At 40.1% G+C, this 23,438-nt stretch overlaps 1 protein-coding gene across 1 annotated transcript in view; it reads left to right on the plus strand.

Moving 5' to 3' along the window:
* Nucleotides 1-23,438, plus strand: part of LOC311133639 (cadherin-23-like) — a 601,713-nt gene that overhangs the window by 113,759 nt on the left and 464,516 nt on the right. The window contains exons 3-5 of the mRNA XM_084167165.1: nt 2,070-2,212; nt 2,432-2,479; nt 2,953-3,045. Of these exons, the coding sequence (XP_084023291.1) occupies nt 2,070-2,212; nt 2,432-2,479; nt 2,953-3,045 (284 nt within the window). The remainder of the gene's footprint in view (nt 1-2,069; nt 2,213-2,431; nt 2,480-2,952; nt 3,046-23,438) is intronic.

Consider the following 23,438-nt stretch of genomic DNA (forward strand, 5'->3'; position numbering starts at 1 on the left):
GATGTCAGACATGCACCTACCCCAGTGCTCTGTTTCTGATGACTGAGATGAATGCAGGAGCAGATTTCAGGAGCGGGACAAGACACCCTCTTTTTGACTGATGACTGATATCAGGGCATGTACTTGATAGGCCTATCTGGCTTATATGATTATGATGATCATAATCCTTCTTGACAGTGTCATAAAGTGTATTTTCTTAGTCCAAGTAAACTGACACAGTATGGTCATAATGCTTTATGACGGTGTCATAAAGTTTATTTTCTACAAGTTTTAAAAAATATGATGGGGAAAAAAACATGACTGTAAAGAATTCATTACAACAACAACAAAGAACTTAAGAAGCACACTTTTAAACGAAAGGAAACTTCTTGGCAGGGAAAAAACACATTTGAATAAATGTGGGTTTTGACACTCTTATGTAGGTGTCATAACCAGCCATAAAATGACACAATATATGTCACAACAGGAGTGAATATATGGGTCATGACAGTGTTATGACCTTCTAATGACAGGACACTGGGTGTCAAGTGTTATGACACTGGGTGTCAAGTAAAGTGTTACGCAACCAGCAAACACACACACCACTCAAGAGTTATACATGCACATACATTCTCAAATCAATGCATACATCCTTTAGCCTACACAAGCACACATGAGACATCCCACTCATACACCCTGTCACTTCTACTCGCAGCAAAGAACCCTCTACACTTAATGTTCTACACTCAATCACACTCTCTTTCCCTAATCTTCCACATTACTGTGGCTCGTAGAGACAGGATCCTGGTATGAAAGTACCATTTGTTACACTCATAACTGCATCCAAAATGGCACCCTCTTCTCTATATAGTGCACTACTTTTGACCAGAGCCCTGGTCAAAAGTATTGCGCTATATAGTGAATAGGGTGTCATTTGGGACTCAACCATGTCTTTACACATGCAGTGGACATTTCATTTTCAATGGAGGAAAGCGAGTGAGATGGAGGGAGAGAGAGCGCGGAATAGGGTGACTTACACAGTTATTATTGATGAGCGTGAGCTAAAATGCTTAATTTGCACCGTCTTCAACCAAATTCATATTGAAAGCAGCAGAATGTGCATGAAACTCATTAGACACAATGAGAAGGGTTCATAAATTGTAATATTAATTAGTCATTTTTGCCTCCCTTTCATGGTGAAAATGGGTTGTATTAATAAAAAGAGAGGGGTGTGTGATTGTGCCGGGGCCTGGAAGTGACAGCCTTGATTTAGTTTGGCTTTACCTCTACAGTACTGTCTCTAATGGAGAGAGAGAGAGAGGGAGGGAGGAAGGGGATGGAGAGGATACTACATGTTAGTGTGCCTGTGCTTGTGTGTGTGCCTACATTACATACAAACTATGAAATAACACATATGGAATCATGTATTAAACAAAAAAGGACACACTTGTTTGTTTACTACATGATTCCATATGTGTTATTTCAAAACCCTGGAATGAGTAGGTGTGTCCAAACTTTACTGGTAATGTGTGTGTGTGTGTGTGTGTGTGTGTGTGTGTGTGTGTGTGTGTGTGTGTGTGTGTGTGTGTTGCCTGCCTGTGTGTGAATGTGTGTTATTGTGTGTGTGTGTGTGTGTGTGTGTGTGTGTGTGTGTGTATGCCATGCTGGTGAATACACTACTCAGCAACACTTTAACCTCTTAATGGCCTTTCATGTTCTCCGTGTGGGTGACTTAATGGCCCCCTCAGTAGCTCCCTATCTCCCCTTCAGTTTAACTATACCATAATGAGCCTCTAACCCCCATCCGCCATTTTCATGAACAATTATGGCATAAGAAGGAATAATACAGCTTGCTGCCTTTTTTTGTTTCTTGATATAGTAACGTTGCATCCGAAATGGAACCCTTTTCCCTATTTAGTGCAGCCGGCGAAAAAAGTAGTGCACTAAATGGAGAATAGAGAGCCAAATGGGGAATAGGGTGCCATTTTGACCAAAGCAATGCACTAAATAGAGAATAGGGTGCCATTTTGGACACAACCAATGTATCCTGTGATTGACCTATTACCCCTGTCTTCTCCTATGCATGTCAGGCACGTCAGTGACCCAACTGCAGGCTGTGGACCCAGACCAGGAGCCCCTCATTTTCGGGGTGGTGGGAGAGGAGGCCATGAGGTACTTTGCGGTGGAGAGAGACACAGGAGTAGTTTGGCTACGACAGCCCCTGGACCGCGAGGTTAGAAGACACACACACAGGCACACACACACTGCCTCACACACACACACACACACACACACACACACAAATACACACACACAACCACATACTCGTGCATGCATGCACACACTCACCCACACACACAAACACACACACCCTGTCTCCCTTCCCTCCCCACACTCCCTCCCTCCTTCCCATAAGAAGGGTTTTGCTGACATCTCTCTCCATCTCTTCCAGACCAAGTCGGAGATGCAGGTGGAGTTCTCTGTGAGTGACAGCCAAGGGGTAAGAGTCAAACATGCAGTCCGATCAACGCTGTTACACATCCTGGATGTCAAGCAGCTCACACACTGTAGATACAACTCTTTCTGACCAACTGTTATTCACTCTGACACCTGTCTCACACGTAGCATACAAATGCTAAAACACACTGACATTTCAACCTACACAACCCTATGGGTAATGGTTAAGACATTAAATTCATACACTCCTTCTATCCATAGAGTGTGTGTAATGTTTTGTGGGGGAGTTGATTGATTGTGTGTGTGTGTGTGTGTGTGTGTGTATGTTACTCACTCTCACCCCTGTCTAACATGTACTGTTCTGATGCACTAAAACACACTGACATTTCAACCTACACATTCCTATGGGTTAAGACACCACCCTCATTCAGTACATATAGTAAGTTTACTGTGTCTGTGTTTCTCTCTGTCTGTGTGTTTGTGTATTAAACATTAGGACCTCTTGTGCTTTCGCAGGTGGTCAAAGACACAGTGAATATTCAGATAGGAGATGTGAATGACAACTCCCCTACTTTCCATGGCCAGCCGTACACAGTACACATTGCGGAGGTAGGCTACAGTCATGTATATGGAATGTGTAATAGCTACTGTATATAACTGTCCTCCCTAACTTGTCCCACTGTCCTTGTGGGGAACAGTATCATTGTCCTCTGGAGTCGCTCCGGGATGAAGTCTCCCCTTGGTACAGATCTAGGATCTGTTTCCCTCTTACAATCCTAACCTTAACCATTACTGGGGGAAATGCACAACTGACCCAAGAAGTATTGCGTTGTATGTGACAATCTTTTACTGATATGTGAGAAAAAGCATATAATTTCTCTTGCTCGATATAATACACAGACAGTGAGAATCTTTGAGTCAATGTCTCTCCATATTTGGTTGACTTATCAGACATGCAACTTTACAGCAACAAGTTGGCCCTGCAAATGGCTACATATCTGTAGACCTGCATGATAACCAACCGCTGGTTTGGGAATCCTCTTCTTTTTCAGATTTGGAGAAAGTCAACTTGCCATCCAAATATAAAAACTCTCCCTCTGCAGTGCAGTCCTCAATCTCTCCCACTACAGCTTTTCTTTCTCTCTCGCAGTCTACTACCTCCACTAACTCTCTCCCTCCTATTTCAGTCTCCCTCTCCCTCCTCTTGTTCCCTCCCTCCCTCCCTCTCCCTCTTTTAGTCTCTTTAGTCTCTATTTATCTCCCTCTTACAGTCTCTCTCTCTCTCTGGTCCGAAGGAGGAGAGGAAGGGGGGCAGTCTCCCCCCCCCCTTCTGTTTCTCTCTCCCCCTTTCTCTCCCTTCTCGTTGCCCTCTCCCCCATCTAATCCTTGATATGAAGTAATTGCCAGAGTGGAGTAGAATGTTGGAGTCTGGAACTTCAAACAGAGGCTGAAATCTATCTCAGACACGCACACACATATATCGTGTTGTGTTTATATTGAGTGCATAGCTTACCCCCAGTCTTCTCCAAATCTTCAAAGCCACTGGGATTTTTCTCCTCTTCAATCTATAAAGTCAAGCAAATAAATGTAGAGAAAGAGGGGGCTGTTCAGCCCTCCTATGATTGGAGTGAAGGGTTCTCTCAGGTTTCTCTCCGTTTTTTTTCAGGTTTCTCTCAGGGTTCGCTTAGGGTTCTCTTAAGGTTTTATCAGGGTTCTATCAGGGTTTTCTCTGGGTTCTCTCTGGGTTCTATCATGAACTTCATCAAATAATTTAAACATTATCTCAGGCCATGTTTGTGTATGATACATGTATGATATAGGCACACAGTGTACTCCTGGCACCAGCTATAGCTCACAGAATACTCAGTGCTAAGCCATGGGGGAGCCGAGGAGGAGATGATGGAGTGAGGGTGTTGTGACTCAGTTCGTTCCCTGTTCTATCTTGTTTCCTCCATCCCCTCCCTCCCTCCCTCTCATCCTCTCCAACAACTTTCTGTCCTCCACATTTTTATGGCCTCATTACCTCTGTGACTTCCGGTGACCTCTGTCGGGCAAAGCAAACACGCTGCGACATCACTCCATCAACCTGTCACTCACCGTACATGCCACAGTAGCCAGCCAATCACAGATTATGGCTTCCATCAGCAACTCTGAGACGATAAACTAGTTCCTAAAGTTGACTGCAGAGAAAAACAGACAGGCAGAGAGGGAGGGGGATGGACAGAGACGGAACTAGTTTGACGGAGAGGAAAAGTAACTTGGAAAGGAGTGGAAAGAGATGGGAGTGGGAAAGAGAGAGATGTAGTATGTAGAGAGATAGAAATACAGAGACAGTAAAAAAGTAACAATTGAAGGAATGGGAAAGAGCTGGAAGAGAGGGAGTGGGAAAGTGAGATTAAACAGGAATGCAGAAAAACAGCTAAACGACACGACAATATGAAAAATAAGAAAAACAGGTGATGATGTAAAAGAGGTGTTGAAAGAGAAAGCAAAACGTGGATGAAGATATTGAAAGGAACTACAGCCCAGTTAGTAGAGTGAGCAGATTAAGCTGTTACACTTGCTCAATGTGAGCTGTCGATGGGGAGGTGTAGTGTAGTAAAGACGAGAGGAGTGTGTGTGTAATTGAGAAGGTATGGAGGAGAGGAGTGTGTGTCTAATTGTGGGTTTAATATGTGGTGCTATAAAGAGGGTGAAGGGGAGCAGGTGGGCTGCTAGCATTCCCTGTGTCAGCGCTAATGAGCTGGGCAGATTTACAGCAACCAGCCATGGCACAGAGTGTGGAGACTGAGATAACTGTACGTCGCTCTGGATAAGAGCGTCTGCTAAATGACTAAAATGTCAAATGTAAATGAGATAATGGCTGTGCCTCAAATGGTACCATATTCCCTATTTAACTTTTGATTAAGGCCCATAGGATCCTCCCATAGGGCTCTGGTCAAAAGTAGTGCACTATATAGGGCATAGGGTGCCATTTGGGACACACTCAGAGACTATCACCCAAACACAATGTTTGACTAAAACAACAGATGGGCCTCAGCCAAATTCCCAGTTTAATGGAATGGTGGTAATAGTGCAGGGGTGCTGCATACTGAGTAAGGGAGGGTGTTTTTTTTATTTTTCACATTTTAGAGTAAGGTGTATCCCTATTAGCTTACTATTTGGTATGAGCTCAAGAAAGGTGATAACACTGTCTTTCAGCCCTATGATTATTGATCTAAATCCAGCATAACACACCTTAAAGTACAATGTACATTGAAATGTAGTCTGTCTGTGTGTATGTGTCGGTCTGTCTGTCTGTCTGTCTGTGTGCGTGCATGCTTTATTGCGTGTGTTCGTGCATGTGTGTGTCTGTGTGTATAACTAGTTGAACAGTTTTTAATAACACCAGTCGCCCCAGGGAGTCCCAACTCCCCCCCCCAGCCTTTCCTCCCATGCTTCCTGACCCCTAAACCCTCTCCCACTGCGAGCTAGTCTCTGTGTCATTGACACACCGCCACCATCAAATGCCACCACTAATGACTTTTCTGAGACTCGCCCAGTGTTTTCTGTGTCCCGCTGCTTACCCCAGACCCACCCCGATCACACAAACACACTCTTTCTCCTGCACTGTGTCTGTCTTTTCTTTTTTCTTTCTCCAACATTCCCCCTTTCTTTCTTTGAATTCCACTCTCTCCCATTCATTACTTATACTGTGTAGACAGACAGACAGACAGACAGAAAAACGTACGGATGGAGTAATGAACGTACAGAGAGATGAACGTATGGACAGACAGACAGGCACTGTCAGACTGGGTTGATGTGTATGCGGCGGTGAAGTCAGGCGCAGGACACAGAGGATCAGGATGACTACTTTAATTCCAGTAAACACGCACCAAACAAAAGTCTCCACAACACTGGAGGAGTAACACGCGCTGTGCGTAATAGGCGAACTAGAAATGCCGAACATCAGACAGGACAAAATGACAATAACACACAAAAGGCCAAACGTAAAACAAGGGAACTTATATGTTACATAATCAACACAAAATAAGTAACATGTGTACAAACTAGACAACACAAGACAAACACCGAAACATCGATCGGCAGTAGCTAGTACTCCGGGGACGACGAACGCCGAAGCCTGCCCGAGCAAGGAGGAGGAGCAGCCTCGGCGGAATCCGTGACAGACACGTTACCTTTTATGTACTGTAACTCCCTCTGCTTATTTTACCGACGCCATAACTCATCCATTCATCAATTATTTATTTATCGCTCCGTAGACACACGGTGTTGTAGAATATTGAACACAGATAAGGCAACAATGATGCAGAGGGAGATAGTACAGCCATGCCCAGTCTGGCCCTGAAATGCACTATACAGATGGATTAAATATATTGGCAAACAGGCAGACAGACAAGCAGGCATCTATCCACTGCACTGCTAGATGGCAAACGTTGAGCTTATCTGTTTACTTTCTCTCCTCCCATTCTGTCAGGCAGTGGGCGAAGGGAAATCCGTCCTCAGCCTAGGTATTTCTGTATTTTCTATCAGCCCTATCTCAGTCAGTGTCCCTCACAGAGCCGATAGCTCTCCCATTGACTGCTATTATAAACCAGTCTTCATTTTAGCTGGGGATGGACATGCCACACCATAGAAATATAATGACTAGAATATGGGTACACTCAATATGGCCACCAGAATTTACAGTAAACGTACTCACGGAATATTGACTTGAATGGGAATGTCCGTTTTAATCATTCTATTCTAGGTGGGACACAAGTTAATTAAACAATGACAGACCATAGAAAGTCAAACAGAATCAAAGCTTGAGAGTGGTCAGGTCATCATACCTGTGCAGTATCCATCTAGCTGTACTGTACTGACTGCCACAGCATCCATGTGAGCTGATATTTCATTGATGTCACAATGATGTTGAAATCACATCTCAAGAGGTCGAAGGATGACAGGACGGTACTGGAGGGTTGGGCTGAGGAAAGGAGTGTGATTGGCAGGAAGGCAGGCAGGCAGACAGACACGCAGACAGGCAGACAGGCAGGCAGACAGACGCACGTACGCACACACACACTGATCTCTCAGATTTGGTTTGGCAAAGCTTATCAGAGAGTGTTCATTATGCCTGTGAATTAGATGTTTAGAGCTTGATGTTGGATTGGGAAGAACAACAGAGGGCTTCCACTATTTGATGTGCCCTGTGTCACTATAAAGTAGAAATCAGATGAATGTGATCTAGTCCTTTTTTCTCTTTCTTTTTTATTATTATGAAAGCATAACGTCAAGCCCTAATAATTTACACCTCTGTGTATCACATTATCCTGCCTGAGGTTATTGTACACATATGACCTTGGTCGTATTAAAGCCATTATTTTACATTTTACATATGACCTATAAGCTTTGACATTCTGAAACAATACTATTCATTTAAGAATCTGTTAACTTAAGTCATTACTGTCGGCATAAAGAAACGGTTTGTACTGTTGTTATCATAACTGCCTTAACAATCAAACACTCCCACCACATGTACCATAGCACATATACACGCACGCACACACACACACACACACACACACACCTATTACGGTGATTTGCTCTATGCATAATGGTTTCTGTATCGTCTCCTCAGGATGAAATTGAATGGGATGGTTAGTGAGAAGTGAGTGGGTGACACTAATACCCTGAGCCACGGAGAGAAGGGGGGAAGGAAGGATAGAGCGAGGGAGATGGGGAGAGAGAGAGAGAGGATGTATAGAGAAAGAGAGAGGAAATGAGGAATAGACTAAGAGAGAAGGGTGGAGGAGGAAGGTTGAATGGAAAGGAGTCAATATGATATCCACCCTATAGTTGAGATTAGTTATGGTACAACTTTTCTTTTCAAGGCTTATGGTATATTAATGTCTAGAGGTCTCTCTCCATCTGTCCCTATGCATATATCTGAGCGCATTGATTAACACTTGATTAATTGATGTCTACTAGGTGTAATACCTATTTCATCTTATATATTTGGTCTTCTTATGTCCATGCACTATAAAAAAGCCAACTTAACCAATTGCTTAATCCGCGTTATTATGTGAGTTGAGTGGACTTTAAAAGGACAAGAATTTGAGCTTATGTGTTAAAGTCTGCAAAAATACTAGAGGTGAATACTGTAGTATGTACTGTAGTATTTACAGTTCACTATAGTATAAATACTGTAGTATATATATATATTTTTTTATATAAAAACAATGTTTTTATAAATTAAATGAAAATGTGTTGTCAGCCATAGTAGTGCGGTGCACCTGGAGCAAATTAGGGATACAACTAGTAATTCATGTAGTGTTTTTGCAGATTGTAGTATACTGTAGTATTTACTGCAGTGATTTTGCGGACTGTAGTAACTGAAGTATTTACTGGACATTTTTTGCGGACTATAGTACACTGTAGGATTTGCTGTAGTGTTTTTGTCACGGTTTCGGCCGAGGCTGCTCCTCCTCCTGGTTCGGGCAGGCTTCGGCGGTCGTCGTCTCCGGAGTACTAGCTGCCACCGATCTATGTTTCATGTTCGTTTGGTTTGGTCTTGATGTTGTACACCTGTGTCTAGTTAGTCCTCGTTAGTGTTCTATTTAGTTCTCGTTGTGTGTGTCTGTGTTTGTGTGTGATTGTTTCGCTGTCGTGTTTGTGCGCTACTGTTGCCTTGTGCATTTCGTATTTTCCTCCTCTGTGTTAGGAGGTTATTTACGCACTGTTTTGTGCGCCTTTTGGTTTTCGCCTGTGTGCGGACTTTCTCGCCTCCGGGCGTTTGACTCGTTATTTTGTGTGTGCTTTTCACTAAAGTCTATTGGACTTATTTTTCTGCGTCCTGCATCTGATTCCTGCACCACACCCACCTACAGCACCCACTGACAGTTTTTGCAGACATTACTGAAGTATTTACTATAGTGTTTTTATTTTTTATCTATAACCTGTAGGTAGGTAGGACTGGGGTCTGAATGGACAATTCAAAGTTTCTGTGCTTTTCTATAACCTGGTCTATACTTGGCTTATGAGTGGCACAAATTGGTATATGGGGGAGGGGAATGGGCAGGGTATGTGCAAATTGCATTTCTTACTATAGTAAAAAAATACTGTAGTGTTTTTGCAGACATTACTGTATTATTTACTACGGTGTTTATTTTTATTTTTTTTACAGATTATACTGTAGTATTTACTATAGTATTCTACAGTTTACTATGGAATTCTATAGTAAGTACTGGAGTATTTTATAGTAAACTGAAGTCTTTTTTCATGTGGGAACCAATTGCTTAATAAGCATTGTTATGTGTGTTGAGTGGACTTAAAAAGGACATGAATTTGAGCTAATGTGTTAAAGTTTGTTTACTCAATAAACTCTGCTTGAAGTGAGCTGAATTTGAACAAGCTTGTTGAGTAAAATTACAAATCCATGTTTGCTCAAAACCCCACTCATCATTATCATATTTCCCAGCATGCTCTACTGCAGGTTGATTTAAAAAATGGTTTGTTTCAATACCTGTGTTTTTGTATGTACATTGTTTGGTAAATTAATCTTATGATACATAAACATAAAAAACATACAATTTTCTAAACTAATCCAAGCTGCTAATAGTTGGACTTATTCACTCAACCTAAAATTCAAAGTTGAGCCAACATACAATTCAACTTGAGAATGTATTTTGGTTCAGCTATACAGTGCATTCGGAAAGTATTCAGACACCTTGACTTTTTCCACATTTTGTTACGTTACAGCCTTATTCTCAAATGGATTACATTGTTTTTTATCCCTCATCAATCTACACACAATACCCCATAATGACAAATCAAAAACAGGTTTGTGTACATTTGTACTATTATTTGTTTATTTCTTTACGGAAATATCACATTTACATACGTATTCAGACCCTTTACTCAGTACTTTGTTGAAGCACCTTTGGCAGCGATTACAGCCTTGAGTCTTCTTGGGTATGACACTACAAGCTTGGCACACCTGTATTTGTGGAGTTTCTCCCATTCTTCTCTGCAGATCCTCTCAAGCTCTGTCAGGTGGGATGGGGAGCATCGCTGCACAGCTATTTTCAGGTCGCTCCAGAGATGTTCAATCGAGTTCAAGTCTTGGGCTCTGGCTGGGCCACTCAAGGACATTCAGAGATTTGTCCCGAAGCCACTCCTACATTGTCTTGGCTGTGTGCTTAGGGTCTTTGTCCTGTTGGAAGGTCAACCTTGAGAATATTGTTTCTCATGGTCTGAGAGTCCTTAAGGTGTATTTTGCAAACTCCAAGCGGGCTTTCATGTGCCTTTTACTGAGGAGTGGCTTCCGTCTGGCCACTCTACCATAAAGGCCTGATTGGTGGAGTGCTGACGAGATGGTTGTCCTCCTATCTTCACAGAGGAACGCTGGAACTCTGTCAGAATGACCATTGGGTTCTTGGTCACCTCCCTGACTAAGGCCCTTCTCCCCCTATTGCTCAGTTTGGCCGGGCTTCCAGCTGTAGGAAGAATCTTGGTGGTTCCAAACTTCTTCCATTTAAGAATGATGGAGGCCACTGTGTTGTTGGGGACCTTTAATGCTGCTGAAATGTTTTTGGTACCCTTCTCCAGATCTGTGTCTTGACAGAATCCTGTCTCGGAGCTCTACAGACAATTCCTTTCGACCACATGGCTTGGTTTTTGCTCTGACATGCACTGTCAACTGTGGGACGTTATATAGACATGTGTGTGCCTTTCCAAATCATGTCCAATCAATTGAATTTAATACAGGTGGACTCCAATCAAGTTGTAGAAACATCTCAAGGATGATCAATGGAAACAGGATGCACCTGAGCTCAATTTTGAGTGTCATAGCAAAGGGTTCTGTTTTTATTTGTAATAAATTAGCAAAAATTTCTACAAACCTGTTTTCGCTTTGTCATTATGGGGTATTGTGTGTAGATTGATGAGGAGTCTTTTTAATTTAATCCATTTTAGAATAAGGCTGTAACGTAACAAAATGTGGAAAATGTCAAGAGGTCTGAATATCTTCCGTATGCACTCTATGCCCAAAGTTGTGCAAACTCACAATCCCATTGCATCTGGTTGCCTTACTTTTTTTTGTGTGTAGCTGAACTTTTGACCATTGGCATCCTATGGAACACACACAAACATAGAATAAGTTCCAACCTTCCATTTTGTCTTTCAGTGTATTAAGATGATCTGCCGCACATATTAAACGACTGAAGCTTAGCAAATTAAAACTCTGAAATTGTGTCTGATTTAAGTGTTGTGCGGAGACCTCATTATTCCATTGTTCAATCTATTACCGGAACTTGACACTAAAATATAGACTTGGGGGTGTTTGTGTGTGTGTATGTAGTTACGTATGTGTGTGTGCATGCTATGCATGCATTGTCTATTGTCGTTTGTGTCCATCTGTGACTGTTTCTGGGTCGTTCCACGAAAATAGTGTATTTTGCGTCCTTTGATATTTTCAGTAGAAATTGTGCACCAATATTGAATTTTAAAAGCCTGTTATATTAAATGAAGTGATCTTAATATAGACCATATGGGACATTCCAAAAATCAGATTTTTTACATGATTAAAGGCTTGCTAAAGTGCCATAATTATGTATTTTGACATGTCCCTCCGTCAACCCTGTGGGACTTCTAGGAAGATTTTAACCCACTTAATCCCTACATTTCTGCAAGTTTCACCATCATTGTGAATATATATATATATATATATATATATATATATATATATATATATATATATATATATATATATATATATATATATATATATGTATATACATATATATATATATATATGTATATAAATCACCCAACACAGCTATTTGAGAGGTACATTTTAAGTGAATGTTGTGATTTCTTAACCATTCCTGAACCTGTCACCAGAAACAAGCTACATAGGGGCAATACCATAATAAATTATCTAGTGATTCTGTCTCTTCGCAGCAAAATCTAGAGCTGAGATTGTTGTATGCCCCATATATATAGCATTCTGTTGGTGGAAATAATTTTGTATAGTAATTTAAATTAAAAAACTCAAAGTGTCGAATCAAGTGTTGTTTTTTGTACCAGATCATAAACCATGTGGAATGGAATCGGTACATCGAAAATCTCTTCCCATTTATTTAGCAACCTGTATGGCGCAGCTGTCAACATTTTTGTCCTCAAATGAAACCGGTATATTTTTCTATTTATGCCAATTCCTTTCAGCCAATTTGTATCTTTAATATATGGCAGGCAAACAAGTTCCCTACCTTCTCCCTTTTCCACTTGCCTCCTCCATTTTTGTGGTAATGCTGCAATCAGCTGGTTGTAACTTTGGATTGAGCAGACATTCCCATATATTTTTGATAGCTGCATATGTGACATAACTCCACCATTCCTTTTCATAATATAATGAATAAATATAATATAATTTTAAAAAATTTTTTCCATAAATAATGTTTTTTTTAATTAATCAGTATATTTGAGTTCAACCATAACATTTGTTGTAATATTTGTTCTATATTTTCTGAAGGATGAAATGGAAATTGTAACCAGCTTTGTATGGCTTGTTTAAGAAAGGGCAATACTTTAAACAAAATGTAATTTTCAATTAGTCGGAAATGAGAAGTTGTAATCTGTATAAAGGCAAAAAGGCCATTTTTGAACAAAGGATGAGCCTTTCTGAATAATTTACTGGAGAACCATTTTGTGTTTAAGTATAACTTATGTATGAGAGAAGTTTTTAGTGAGAGGTTTAAAGCTTTAATATTGAATAATTTTAGCCCCCCAAACTCATATTCATTATATAAATAGGCACGTTTAAATTTGTCTGGCTTAGCATTCCAAATAAAATGAAATATATTTTGTTCATATGATTTTTTTTAAACGAGTCGTCTGGAGTAGGCAGCACCATTAGTAAGTAAGTAAACTGTGATAGGACCAAATAGTTAATCAAAGTGATTTTTCCATAAATAGACAAGTATTTACCTCTCAATGGTTGCAGAATCTTATCTATTTTTGCAAACTTTCTACTGAAATGGATTGTGGTAAGTTCATTTATATTTTTTAGATGTGAATACCAAGTATGTCTACTTCCCCATCTGCCCATTTTATTGTTAAACTACAAGGTAGTGTAAACACTGTGTCCTTTAACGATCCAATACGTAATATGGTACACTTGTCATAATTAGGTTTTAGTTCAGAGAGGCTAGAAAAGTTATCAAGATCTTCAATGAGACTGTGCAGGGATCCAGATTGTGGACTTAAGGAAAAACTTGAGTAATCGGTATACATTGACACTTTTGTTTTTTTCCCCTGGTTTTCTAACCCCTTGATGTTCTTTTTGGATCTAATTTTAATAGCTAGCATTTCAATGGCCATAATAAATAGATATGGAGACAACAGACAGCCTTGTTTTACGCCTCTTAAAAGCTCAATACTTTCTGAGAAGTAACCATTATTTACTATTTTTCATCTGGGGTTGCTGTACATAACTTTAACCCATTGTATAAGAGATTCACCGAAATTAAAGTAATCCAGGCATTTATATATGAATTCTAGTCATACTTTATAAAACACATTTTCAAAATCTGCTATGAAGACCAGGCCTGGTATCTTTGATGTTTCATAATGTTCAATTGTTTCAAGTAATTGTCGTATATAATTATCTCCAATATATAATCCATGTAAAATAACCTGTCTGATCAGGATGAACAATATCTGGTAAAAAACATTTTTTTTCTATGTGCTATCCATTTCACCAGGATTTATGCATGACAACATTGCAGTGTAAGAGGCCTCCAGTTTTTTAAATGGACTTTATATTTATACTTACCACCTGGGTCCTGTTTTAGTAGTAATGAAATCAGACCTTCTTGTTGAGTTCCTGAAAGTCTACCATTTTTATAGGAGTAATTAAAACATGCAAATAATGGATCTTTGAGTACATCAAAAAAGGTCTGAAATACCTCTACTGGTGTTTTTCCAGACTGAAAAGATTGAATTGCCTCAAAAAGTTACTAGGAAATAAATAATTACAGTTAACATCATTCAGTGGAAATGGAGGAGACTGATAAGAAAACATATGTTTAAAATATTTTGCTTCCTCTTTCAAAATATCATTTGGTGAATCATGGATGACTCCATCATTTGTAACGAGTTTCTGTAAATTCTTATTGGTAGCATTTCTATGTTGAACATTCAAGAAACATTTTGTGCATTTTTCACAATTTTCCATTCAATTTGCTTTATTTTTGTAATACATTACACTTGATCGTTGTTGAATAAGTACCTCCAATTATTTTTGTTTTTCCTCTAACATATTTTGTGACTCTATATAACAGTTTCCATTACCATCTACCTGCGCTGTTATTTCCTCTATTTCCATCTCTTTTGATCTAAACTGCTTTTGTTTTAATGATGAGTATTTTATTGAATGGTCTCTACATTTAAAATTGTCCCATACAATAAGGGGATCTGCTGAACCTACAGTACCAGTCAAAAGTTTGGACACACCTAATCATTCAAGCGTTTTTCTTTATTTTCACTATTTTCTACATTGTAGAATAATAGTGAAGACATCAAAACTATGAACTAACACATATGGAATCATGTAGTAGTATATTTTAGATTTTATATTCTTCAAAGTAGCCACCCTTTGCCTTGATGACAGCTTTGCACACTCTTGGCATTCTCTCAACCAGCTTCATGAGGAATGCTTTTCCAACAGTCTTGATGGAGTTCCCACATATGCTGAGCACTTGTTGGCTGCTTTTTCGTCACTCTGCGGTCCAACTCATCCCAAACCATCTAAATTGGGTTGAGGTTGGGTGATTGTGGAGGCCAGGTCATCTGATGCAGCACTCCATCACTCTCCTTGGTCAAATAGCCCCTTACACAGCCTGGAGGTGTGTTTTGGGTCATTATCCTGTTGAAAAACAAATGATAGACCTACTAAGCGCAAACCAGATGGGATGGCGTATCACTGTAGAATGCTGTGGTAGCCATCCTGGTTAAGTGTGCCTTGAATTCTAAATAAATCACAGACAGTGTCACCAGCAAAGCACCCCCACACCATATCACCTCCTGCTCCATGCTTTACTGTGGGAAATACACATGCGGAGATCATCCGTTCACATTTTACATTTAGTCATTTAGCAGACGCTCTTATCTAGAGCAACTTACAGTTAGTGAGTGCATTCATTTTTTCATACTGGCCCCCCGTGGGAAACGAACCCACAACCCTGGCATTGCAAGCGCCATGCTCTACCAACTGAGCTACACTGCGTCTCACAAAGACACGGCAGTTGAAACCAAAAATATCCAATTTGGACTCATCAGACCAAAGGACAAATTTCCACCGGTCTAATTGCTCGTGTTTCTTGGCCCAAGAAAGTCTCTTATGCTTATTGGTGTCCTTTAGTAGTGGATTCACACAGTCTCCTCTGAACAGTTGATGTTGAGATGTGTCTGTTACTTGAACTCTGTGAAGCATTTATTTGGGATGCAATCTGAGGTGCAGTTAACTCTAATTAACTTATCCTCTGCAGCAGACGTAACTCTGGGTCTTTCTTTCCTGTGGCAGTCCTCATGAGAGCCAGTTTCATCATAGCGCTTGATGGTTTTTGTGACTGCACTTGAAGAAAAAGTTATTGAAATGTTCCGTATTGACTGACCTTCATGTCTTAAAGTAATGATGGACTGTTGTTTCTCTTTGCTTATTTGAGCTGTTCCTGCCATAATATGGACTTGGTCTTTTACCAAATAAGGCTATCTTCTGTATACCAACCCTACCTTGTCACAACACAACTGATTGGCTCAAACGCATTAAGAAGGAAATCAATTCCTCAAATTAACTTTTAAGAAGGCACACCTGTTAATGGAAATGCATTCTAGGTGACTACCTCCTGAAGCTGGTTGAGAAAATGCCAAGAGTGTGCAAAGCTTTCATCATGGGGAAGGGTGTCTACTTTGAAGAATCTAAAATATATTTTGATTTGTTTAACACTTTTTTGGTTACTACATGATTCCATTTGTGTTATTTCATAGATTTTAACGGCCACTAATGACTGCCAGTGAAAATGTGTCTTAAACTTCACACTACCCATAAAGGAATACCTAAGTTTAACTTACAATCGACCCTGACACAGCCATGGCACGATAGCCAAGAATACATGCATTACTGACATTCCAGAGCGAGTAAACCTGTAAAACCACTCCACTCTCCACCCACCCACATTTTGTTTTTATTCCAGGGTTGTCGCTCTATCACCTCGGCTGTTTGACACCTATGCCTATATCATTAGAATCAATAACATAAAAGGTAGTGTAAATAGCTTAGATATAAATAAAGAATATACCTCTCACTTAGAGAAGTGCTTCCATAAGCCAATTATTGTGTTGGTTCTACCGTTAACTTTAATCAGTTTATCCCAGTGTTAACCAGCCCACCACACACTAATAGTGACAACAACTCTGTTGACAATACCTAATCCATTTGCCGTTGTGAATCGGAACAATAATATGCCCTTTACAGATTTTATATTGAGATTTATTTTTTTTATGTAAAAGGATAATGACAGCAATTATTTTGGGATCGTATAGGCCTACTTCAATAGATAACCTGGACAGGTTTTTAATGTTATAATCCTTCATCCTAGCCCTACATTAGATCTATTCATATTTATTACATGTTGTCTTAAAAGCTAATCGTTCTGATTCACATCCGCGAACAATGGCCACACTATGTAACAGCTTTTAAGTCATAATATACCTGACCTCTACAATTAGGCAATATCATACAGTGGGGAAAAAAAGTATTTAGTCAGCCTCCAATTGTGCAAGTTCTCCCACTTAAAAAGATGAGAGAGGCCTGTAATTTTCATCATAGGTACATGTCAACTATGACAGACAAATTGAGAAAAAAAATCCAGAAAATCACATTGTAGGATTTTTTATGAATTTATTTGCAAATTATGGTGGAAAATAAGTATTTGGTCACCTACAAACAAGCAAGATTTCCGGCTCTCACAGACCAGTAACTTCTTCTTTAAGAGGCTCCTCTGTCCTCCACTCGTTACCTGTATTAATGGCACCTGTTTGAACTTGTTATCAGTATAAAAGACACCTGTCCACAACCTCAAACAGTCACACTCCAAACTCCACTATGACCAAGACCAAAGAGCTGTCAAAGGACACCAGAAACAAAATTGTAGACCTGCACCAGGCTGGGAAGACTGAATCTGCAATAGGTAAGCAGCTTGGTTTGAAGAAATCAACTGTGGGAGCAATTATTAGGAAATGGAAGACATACAAGACCACTGATAATCTCCCTCGATCTGGGGCTCCACGCAAGATCTCACCCCGTGGGGTCAAAATGATCACAAGAACGGTGAGCAAAAATCCCAGAACCACACGGGGGGACCTAGTGAATGACCTGCAGAGAGCTGGGACCAAAGTAACAAAGCCTACCATCAGTAACACACTACGCCGCCAGGGACTCAAATCCTGCAGTGCCAGACGTGTCCCCCTGCTTAAGCCAGTACATGTCCAGGCCCGTCTGAAGTTTGCTAGAGTGTATTTGGATCATCCAGAAGAGGATTGGGAGAATGTCATATGGTCAGATGAAACCAAAATAGAACTTTTTGGTAAAAACTCAACTCGTCGTTTTTGGAGGACAAAGAATGTTGAGTTGCATCCAAAGAACACCATACCTACTGTGAAGCATGGGGGTGGAAACATCATGCTTTGGGGCTGTTTTTCTGCAAAGGTACCAGGACGACTGATCCGTGTAAAGGAAAGAATGAATGGGGCCATGTATCGTGAGATTCTGAGTGAAAACCTCCTTCCATCAGCAAGGGCATTGAAGATGAAACGTGGCTGGGTCTTTCAGCATGACAATGATCCCAAACACACCGCCCGGGCAACGAAGGAGTGGCTTCGTAAGAAGCATTTCAAGGTCCTGGAGTGGCCTAGCCAGTCTCCAGATCTCAACCCCATAGAAAATCTTTGGAGGGAGTTGAAAGTCCGTGTTTCCCAGCGACAGCCCCAAAACATCACTGCTCTAGAGGAGATCTGCATGGAGGAATGGGCCAAAATACAAGCAACAGTGTGTGAAAACCTTGTGAAGACTTACAGAAAACGTTTCACCTGTGTCATTGCCAACAAAGGGTATATAACAAAGTATTGAGAAACTTTTGTTATTGACCAAATACTTATTTTCCACCATAATTTGCAAATAAATTCATAAAAAATCCTACAATGTGATTTTCTTGAAAATAAATTCTCATTTTGTCTGTCATAGTTGACGTGTACCTATGATGAAAATTACAGGCCTCTCTCATCTTTTTAAGTGGGAGAACTTGCACAATTGGTGGCTGACTAAATAGTTTTTTCCCCACTGTATAAAACAAAACAAAAAACTACCTTGGTATTTCTAATGTACTACTGTGCAATCTTCAAATTAAATAAATGAAAAATAAAAAATGGTCAGCCTTACCTATCTTCGCCTTCCCCTAAATCAAAACCTGATTTTAAGTCCATATAGTCCCAAGTTCCATATTGCCTAATTTAGAAAAGGATAAGTTCATCATATCCATTTTCTATTACCATAAGTCCAACCTTATTTTAAGTTCACATAGTCCACGGTTCCATACTGCATGAAGACATGTTTTTGTGAAAAACAAATGAATCCTTAATTGTGACCGAACGGCTCTATTCGGCCTTATGTAGCAAAATTGTTTTTTACATTGGATAAAAGTAGAGACACAGAGCTAGAAAATGGTATATCATACAGTACAGTTGAGGAACAATGGGAAAGTAATTCTGCTTTGAAAGTTGATAAATCCGTAACCTCACTTTTGAGAAAATTGCCTTTGAATGTTTTGGTACACCTAGTGGAGAGCTCTTCTTTGTCTACACACATTCAGCAACGTTCACACCCTCTTAAGCTTTAGCCCCACCCATCTCTTTAAGGAGTTGCATGTGAGGCCATCTACTAAACAACCAAATATTTCAAGACTAATGGCTGGTTAATCTGGCGTGCCAGAGTGTGCTCTGGGCGTTCGTAAATTCAGAGCGTTGTCAGATTGTCCCTTCGTAAATTCAGAGCGTTTCGCTCTCGGAGCGTTCAGAGCGCACACTGGACGCTCTGGCCGAGGAGTAGGGTTGATCCGAGTGTTCTGACCTAACAACAGCTTTCTCAACTCAAGATAACTTGCTAACGTTGGCTAGCTTGCTAGCAACTTCCAGACACAAATGAGAGAACAGCTCACTCTGACCATTTTACTCGCCCTAGCAGAGCTTGTTAGGCTGTTTTTATGTTATCCAGAGCATTGGTGACTGCAACTGTGCTGCTGGCAACAATTTATTTATGCTTTTTTGCCAACGTTTACTGACACCGGCCATATTCAATGAGTGTTGAGCATTCGTAAATGTGTACATTATTCTGCGCTCTGGCACACTCAGACGAGAGGGCTCTGAAATCGAAGTAGATAGCCAGAGAGAATTTATCAGCTACGTCTATCAACAGTTGTCGAAGTGATATCATGTATATTCTATTCAAATGGTTACCATAGTGGAGTCTTTTGTTAAGATATGTAGCTAGCTAGCTAAACAATGATCCATAATCCCAACTCATGACATTACTACCCTACATGAATCTACACGTAGCTAACCAACCAGGTTCAATGTTAGCTAGCTAACATTAGTCTATAACTAGCAAAGCACATGGCTCTGAGATACGAATAATATTACTACACAGATCATACATGTAACGTTAGCTAGCGAGCCAGCCAGCTAACATTAGCTAGCTAGCTAACAGTACACTTTAACTTGATTTGAAAATGACTTTCTGACAAAACTAGAAACGTGTAATATCTGAAAATGTAGCTAGCTAGACTGTCTTACCTGTATCCATGGATGGACGCTTCTCCCTCTGTCACGGATGCCATGGTTGCCCTTAGTTTGAAGATGTTATCCGGAGACGGGTGTTTTACAACAGACTTCTGTGTGTTCTCTTTTCGACTCTGTCTGCATATTTGCAATCAAACACCAGAATTTTCTCCATCTCATTAGCTATTATACTCTAATTCCACTGATTTCAAAACTCGGTCCTCCAGAAAGTGGAGAGCAACACATTTGCAGTTCTACTACGTGATATCTTTAAAAAAGCCACGTTAGAAAGGATTACCTACCACACATACTTACCAGCTCAAATAGACAGAAGCATGTTACATGGCAGACCAATCCAAACTCATCTCTCGGCATGTCCAACCAACTCATTTTCACAGCCAATCATGGCTAGAAGGAAGGTTGCTGTCTATTTCTGTGTCTAAACAAAATAGGCTCGTAATTTAACAATTGTATTCGTATTTACAGATGGCATACAAGTTTGTTATTAAGGCACATGAAAGTTCACATGCTCCAGAATGTATTTCTGCCCAAAAAACGCATTTTGATTTAAAAAAAAGTTAACGTTCAAATGGCTCTCCTGTGAAGTAGTGACGCGCGACAGATGCCTAGTTTCATGAAACGAGTGACAATTGTACTATGTAATGCGGTGCAAATGTGTATCGGGACAACTACAGCAAGAGGTAGCTATCACTTGAGTCCTTGAACATTTGGTCATTTTACATACAATTTATCGACCACTAGACGAACATTCTGCTTCTCTGCTCAGAGCCTTTTGAAAGTGGGGTACAAGGCACGTCTTCTCTCCACTTTTTCTTGGGGAAATTGTTCATTCATAGAGAATGGGGTGTTCTTCAGTTCCCTACCCTGTTGTAACAAGGCAATTTTCATTTTGTAGTGAGTTAGCATAGCTACGATTGGACGGGGCCTTCCCTCCCCCACTGTAGTTTTCAATATCATATTTTATCTTATCGTATTTCTTCCATCATTTTATTACTGTATTCCATTCCTGTTTTTAAGGCCTGAACATCCCCCAGTAGCCCAGGCAATAGATTCAGCTTTTTTATCTTCTGGAGACAGTAAAAACCTCCGCCTCCAATGTTAAATTAGAACATTTAGACGGCGGCTTCCCTTCAGTTTCGCTCGCAGAGCTCGAGGAAAGGTCTTCTCTTGTTCGCTTCGATGTATCTGATTCTTTTTGGAGCATATCAAAATGCTGATCAATAAATAGTTCAAGGTTCTCTATATTATATTGAATGTTTGTTTCACAGTTATCAGCTAATCCTACATTTTTATGATTAATTCATGGGACAAGCTGTGCCTACCACACTGCCACCTGCCACGTCATCAACCCAACCTCCGGAAGCCAAGTTACTAGAATTGAAATTGTGAGGACTTAGTTATTTTGTTGCTTTGACAAAGTCATTTCTGAAGATGATTTATTTTATGTGATTAGTGATTAATTTACGTCTGTCCCTCATTTTAAGGTCAACCCTATTACGTGAACTAAACTCTCGTTTTAATATTGTGAAATTATTCCTTTTTAAATATTTTTTTCTAAATAAATATTGAACATCTAATAGTCAAATCATAATGTAGCTGGTTCTACTCTTTTTGGCCATTTTCTAGTGTTTTGTGGTGGAAAACTGAACGGGTCGAGCATAACATGTCAACCATGTTACCCATAGATAGACAAGCAAAAAAATAAAAAATATATATACGTTTTTTATTGTTAAAACATTCATTTGCCACTCCCTGTTGCATACAACAAGCTTCCAATACCCCTGTCATGTGGGGATTTATGGCTGATTTAAAATTAAATTGTCAACCCTGTTACGGTCAACCCAGTTACTTTATTTGGCACTTAATAGGCACTTACTATAGTACATACATTTTATTTAACCTCTAGATGGGAAAATGTGTGTTTTATGAAGTTGAATATGTGCTCTCTATGACAGAATGTTAAAAGTAGATAAAATAAACCGTTTTTTGGACTAAGTTACACACAACCCTTCTGTTTTGTTTCAGTCAGTCTCTAAGTAATTATTTTAGACCAAAATGGCTATTTGAGTGAGTGACATGTCAAAGACTACCATCGTTGCACTATAGTAATAGTTTACTGCTTGTATATCATTTCCAGTCCAGGGGGTTGTCCAACATGTGTATGTGTCTGCTGACATTCAAGAAGGTAAAGTATAGACTCTGAGGTGTGTGTGTGTGTGTGCATGTGCGTGCACGCGCGCATATGTGTATGCTCCCAGTTATAAAGGTAAATCACCCTTTCACTTTATCTCTCCATCGTTTACTTTATCCCACTGAGCGTGAAGAGCACCTTGAGTTGTGTGTGTCGTGCGGGCGTGGACATTTCTTTGTCAGAGAGGCAGGCTGACATCTGAGTGACCATCGATGAAAGAGGGGGAAGGCAGAGGGAGAAATTCAGCAGGGAAGATTGAGGGGAGAGAGAGACCACTTTCACTCCCAAAGCATTCAAGTTTGATTCACCCACTTCTCACTCTTTGAATAAATCAACTTGTCATTTGTCTCTATCTCCCTTTCTTTCAAGTCCACCTCAGCTTTCCCCATTTTCTCTCTTTCGCTCCCTCGTGCTCTCTCTATCTCTCTCTTTCTCTCTCTCTCTCTTTCTCTCGTGCTTTCTCCTTCTCTCTATCAAATTCATGCACAGAATTTTGAATTCTGATAAAGTTTGGCTAACATGAAAAGCCATTGCAACTTGTCAATCTCTTTGACGGTGCGGATAGTTTCTCTCTCTCTCTCTCCTCTCTCTCTCTCCATAATGATATTTAGTAGACCATGTAATGTCCAGTCAATCCAAGCCTCATTGATCATTCATGATGTCATCATTGGTGATAAACTGCCCTATGAAGTCATGTGTAATGTGTTTGACCAAGGAAAGCTCCATCTACTATGTCTATTAATGCTCATAAATCCCAATGTTTATTCTATATGCATGCAGTCTATTTACAGCTCCTCCTACATGTATTCAAATTCACACTGTTCAGTACATCACTTTCCTGCCCCTTTGTGGGGTAACTAAAGGCACTGAAGTCCTAAATTAAATCAACTCCTGTGGTGGTTTCTCTCTGCCAGTT

This window comes from Coregonus lavaretus (genome assembly GCF_964263955.1).
Source record: "Coregonus lavaretus genome assembly, chromosome: 1".
Classification (NCBI taxonomy): domain Eukaryota; kingdom Metazoa; phylum Chordata; class Actinopteri; order Salmoniformes; family Salmonidae; genus Coregonus; species Coregonus lavaretus.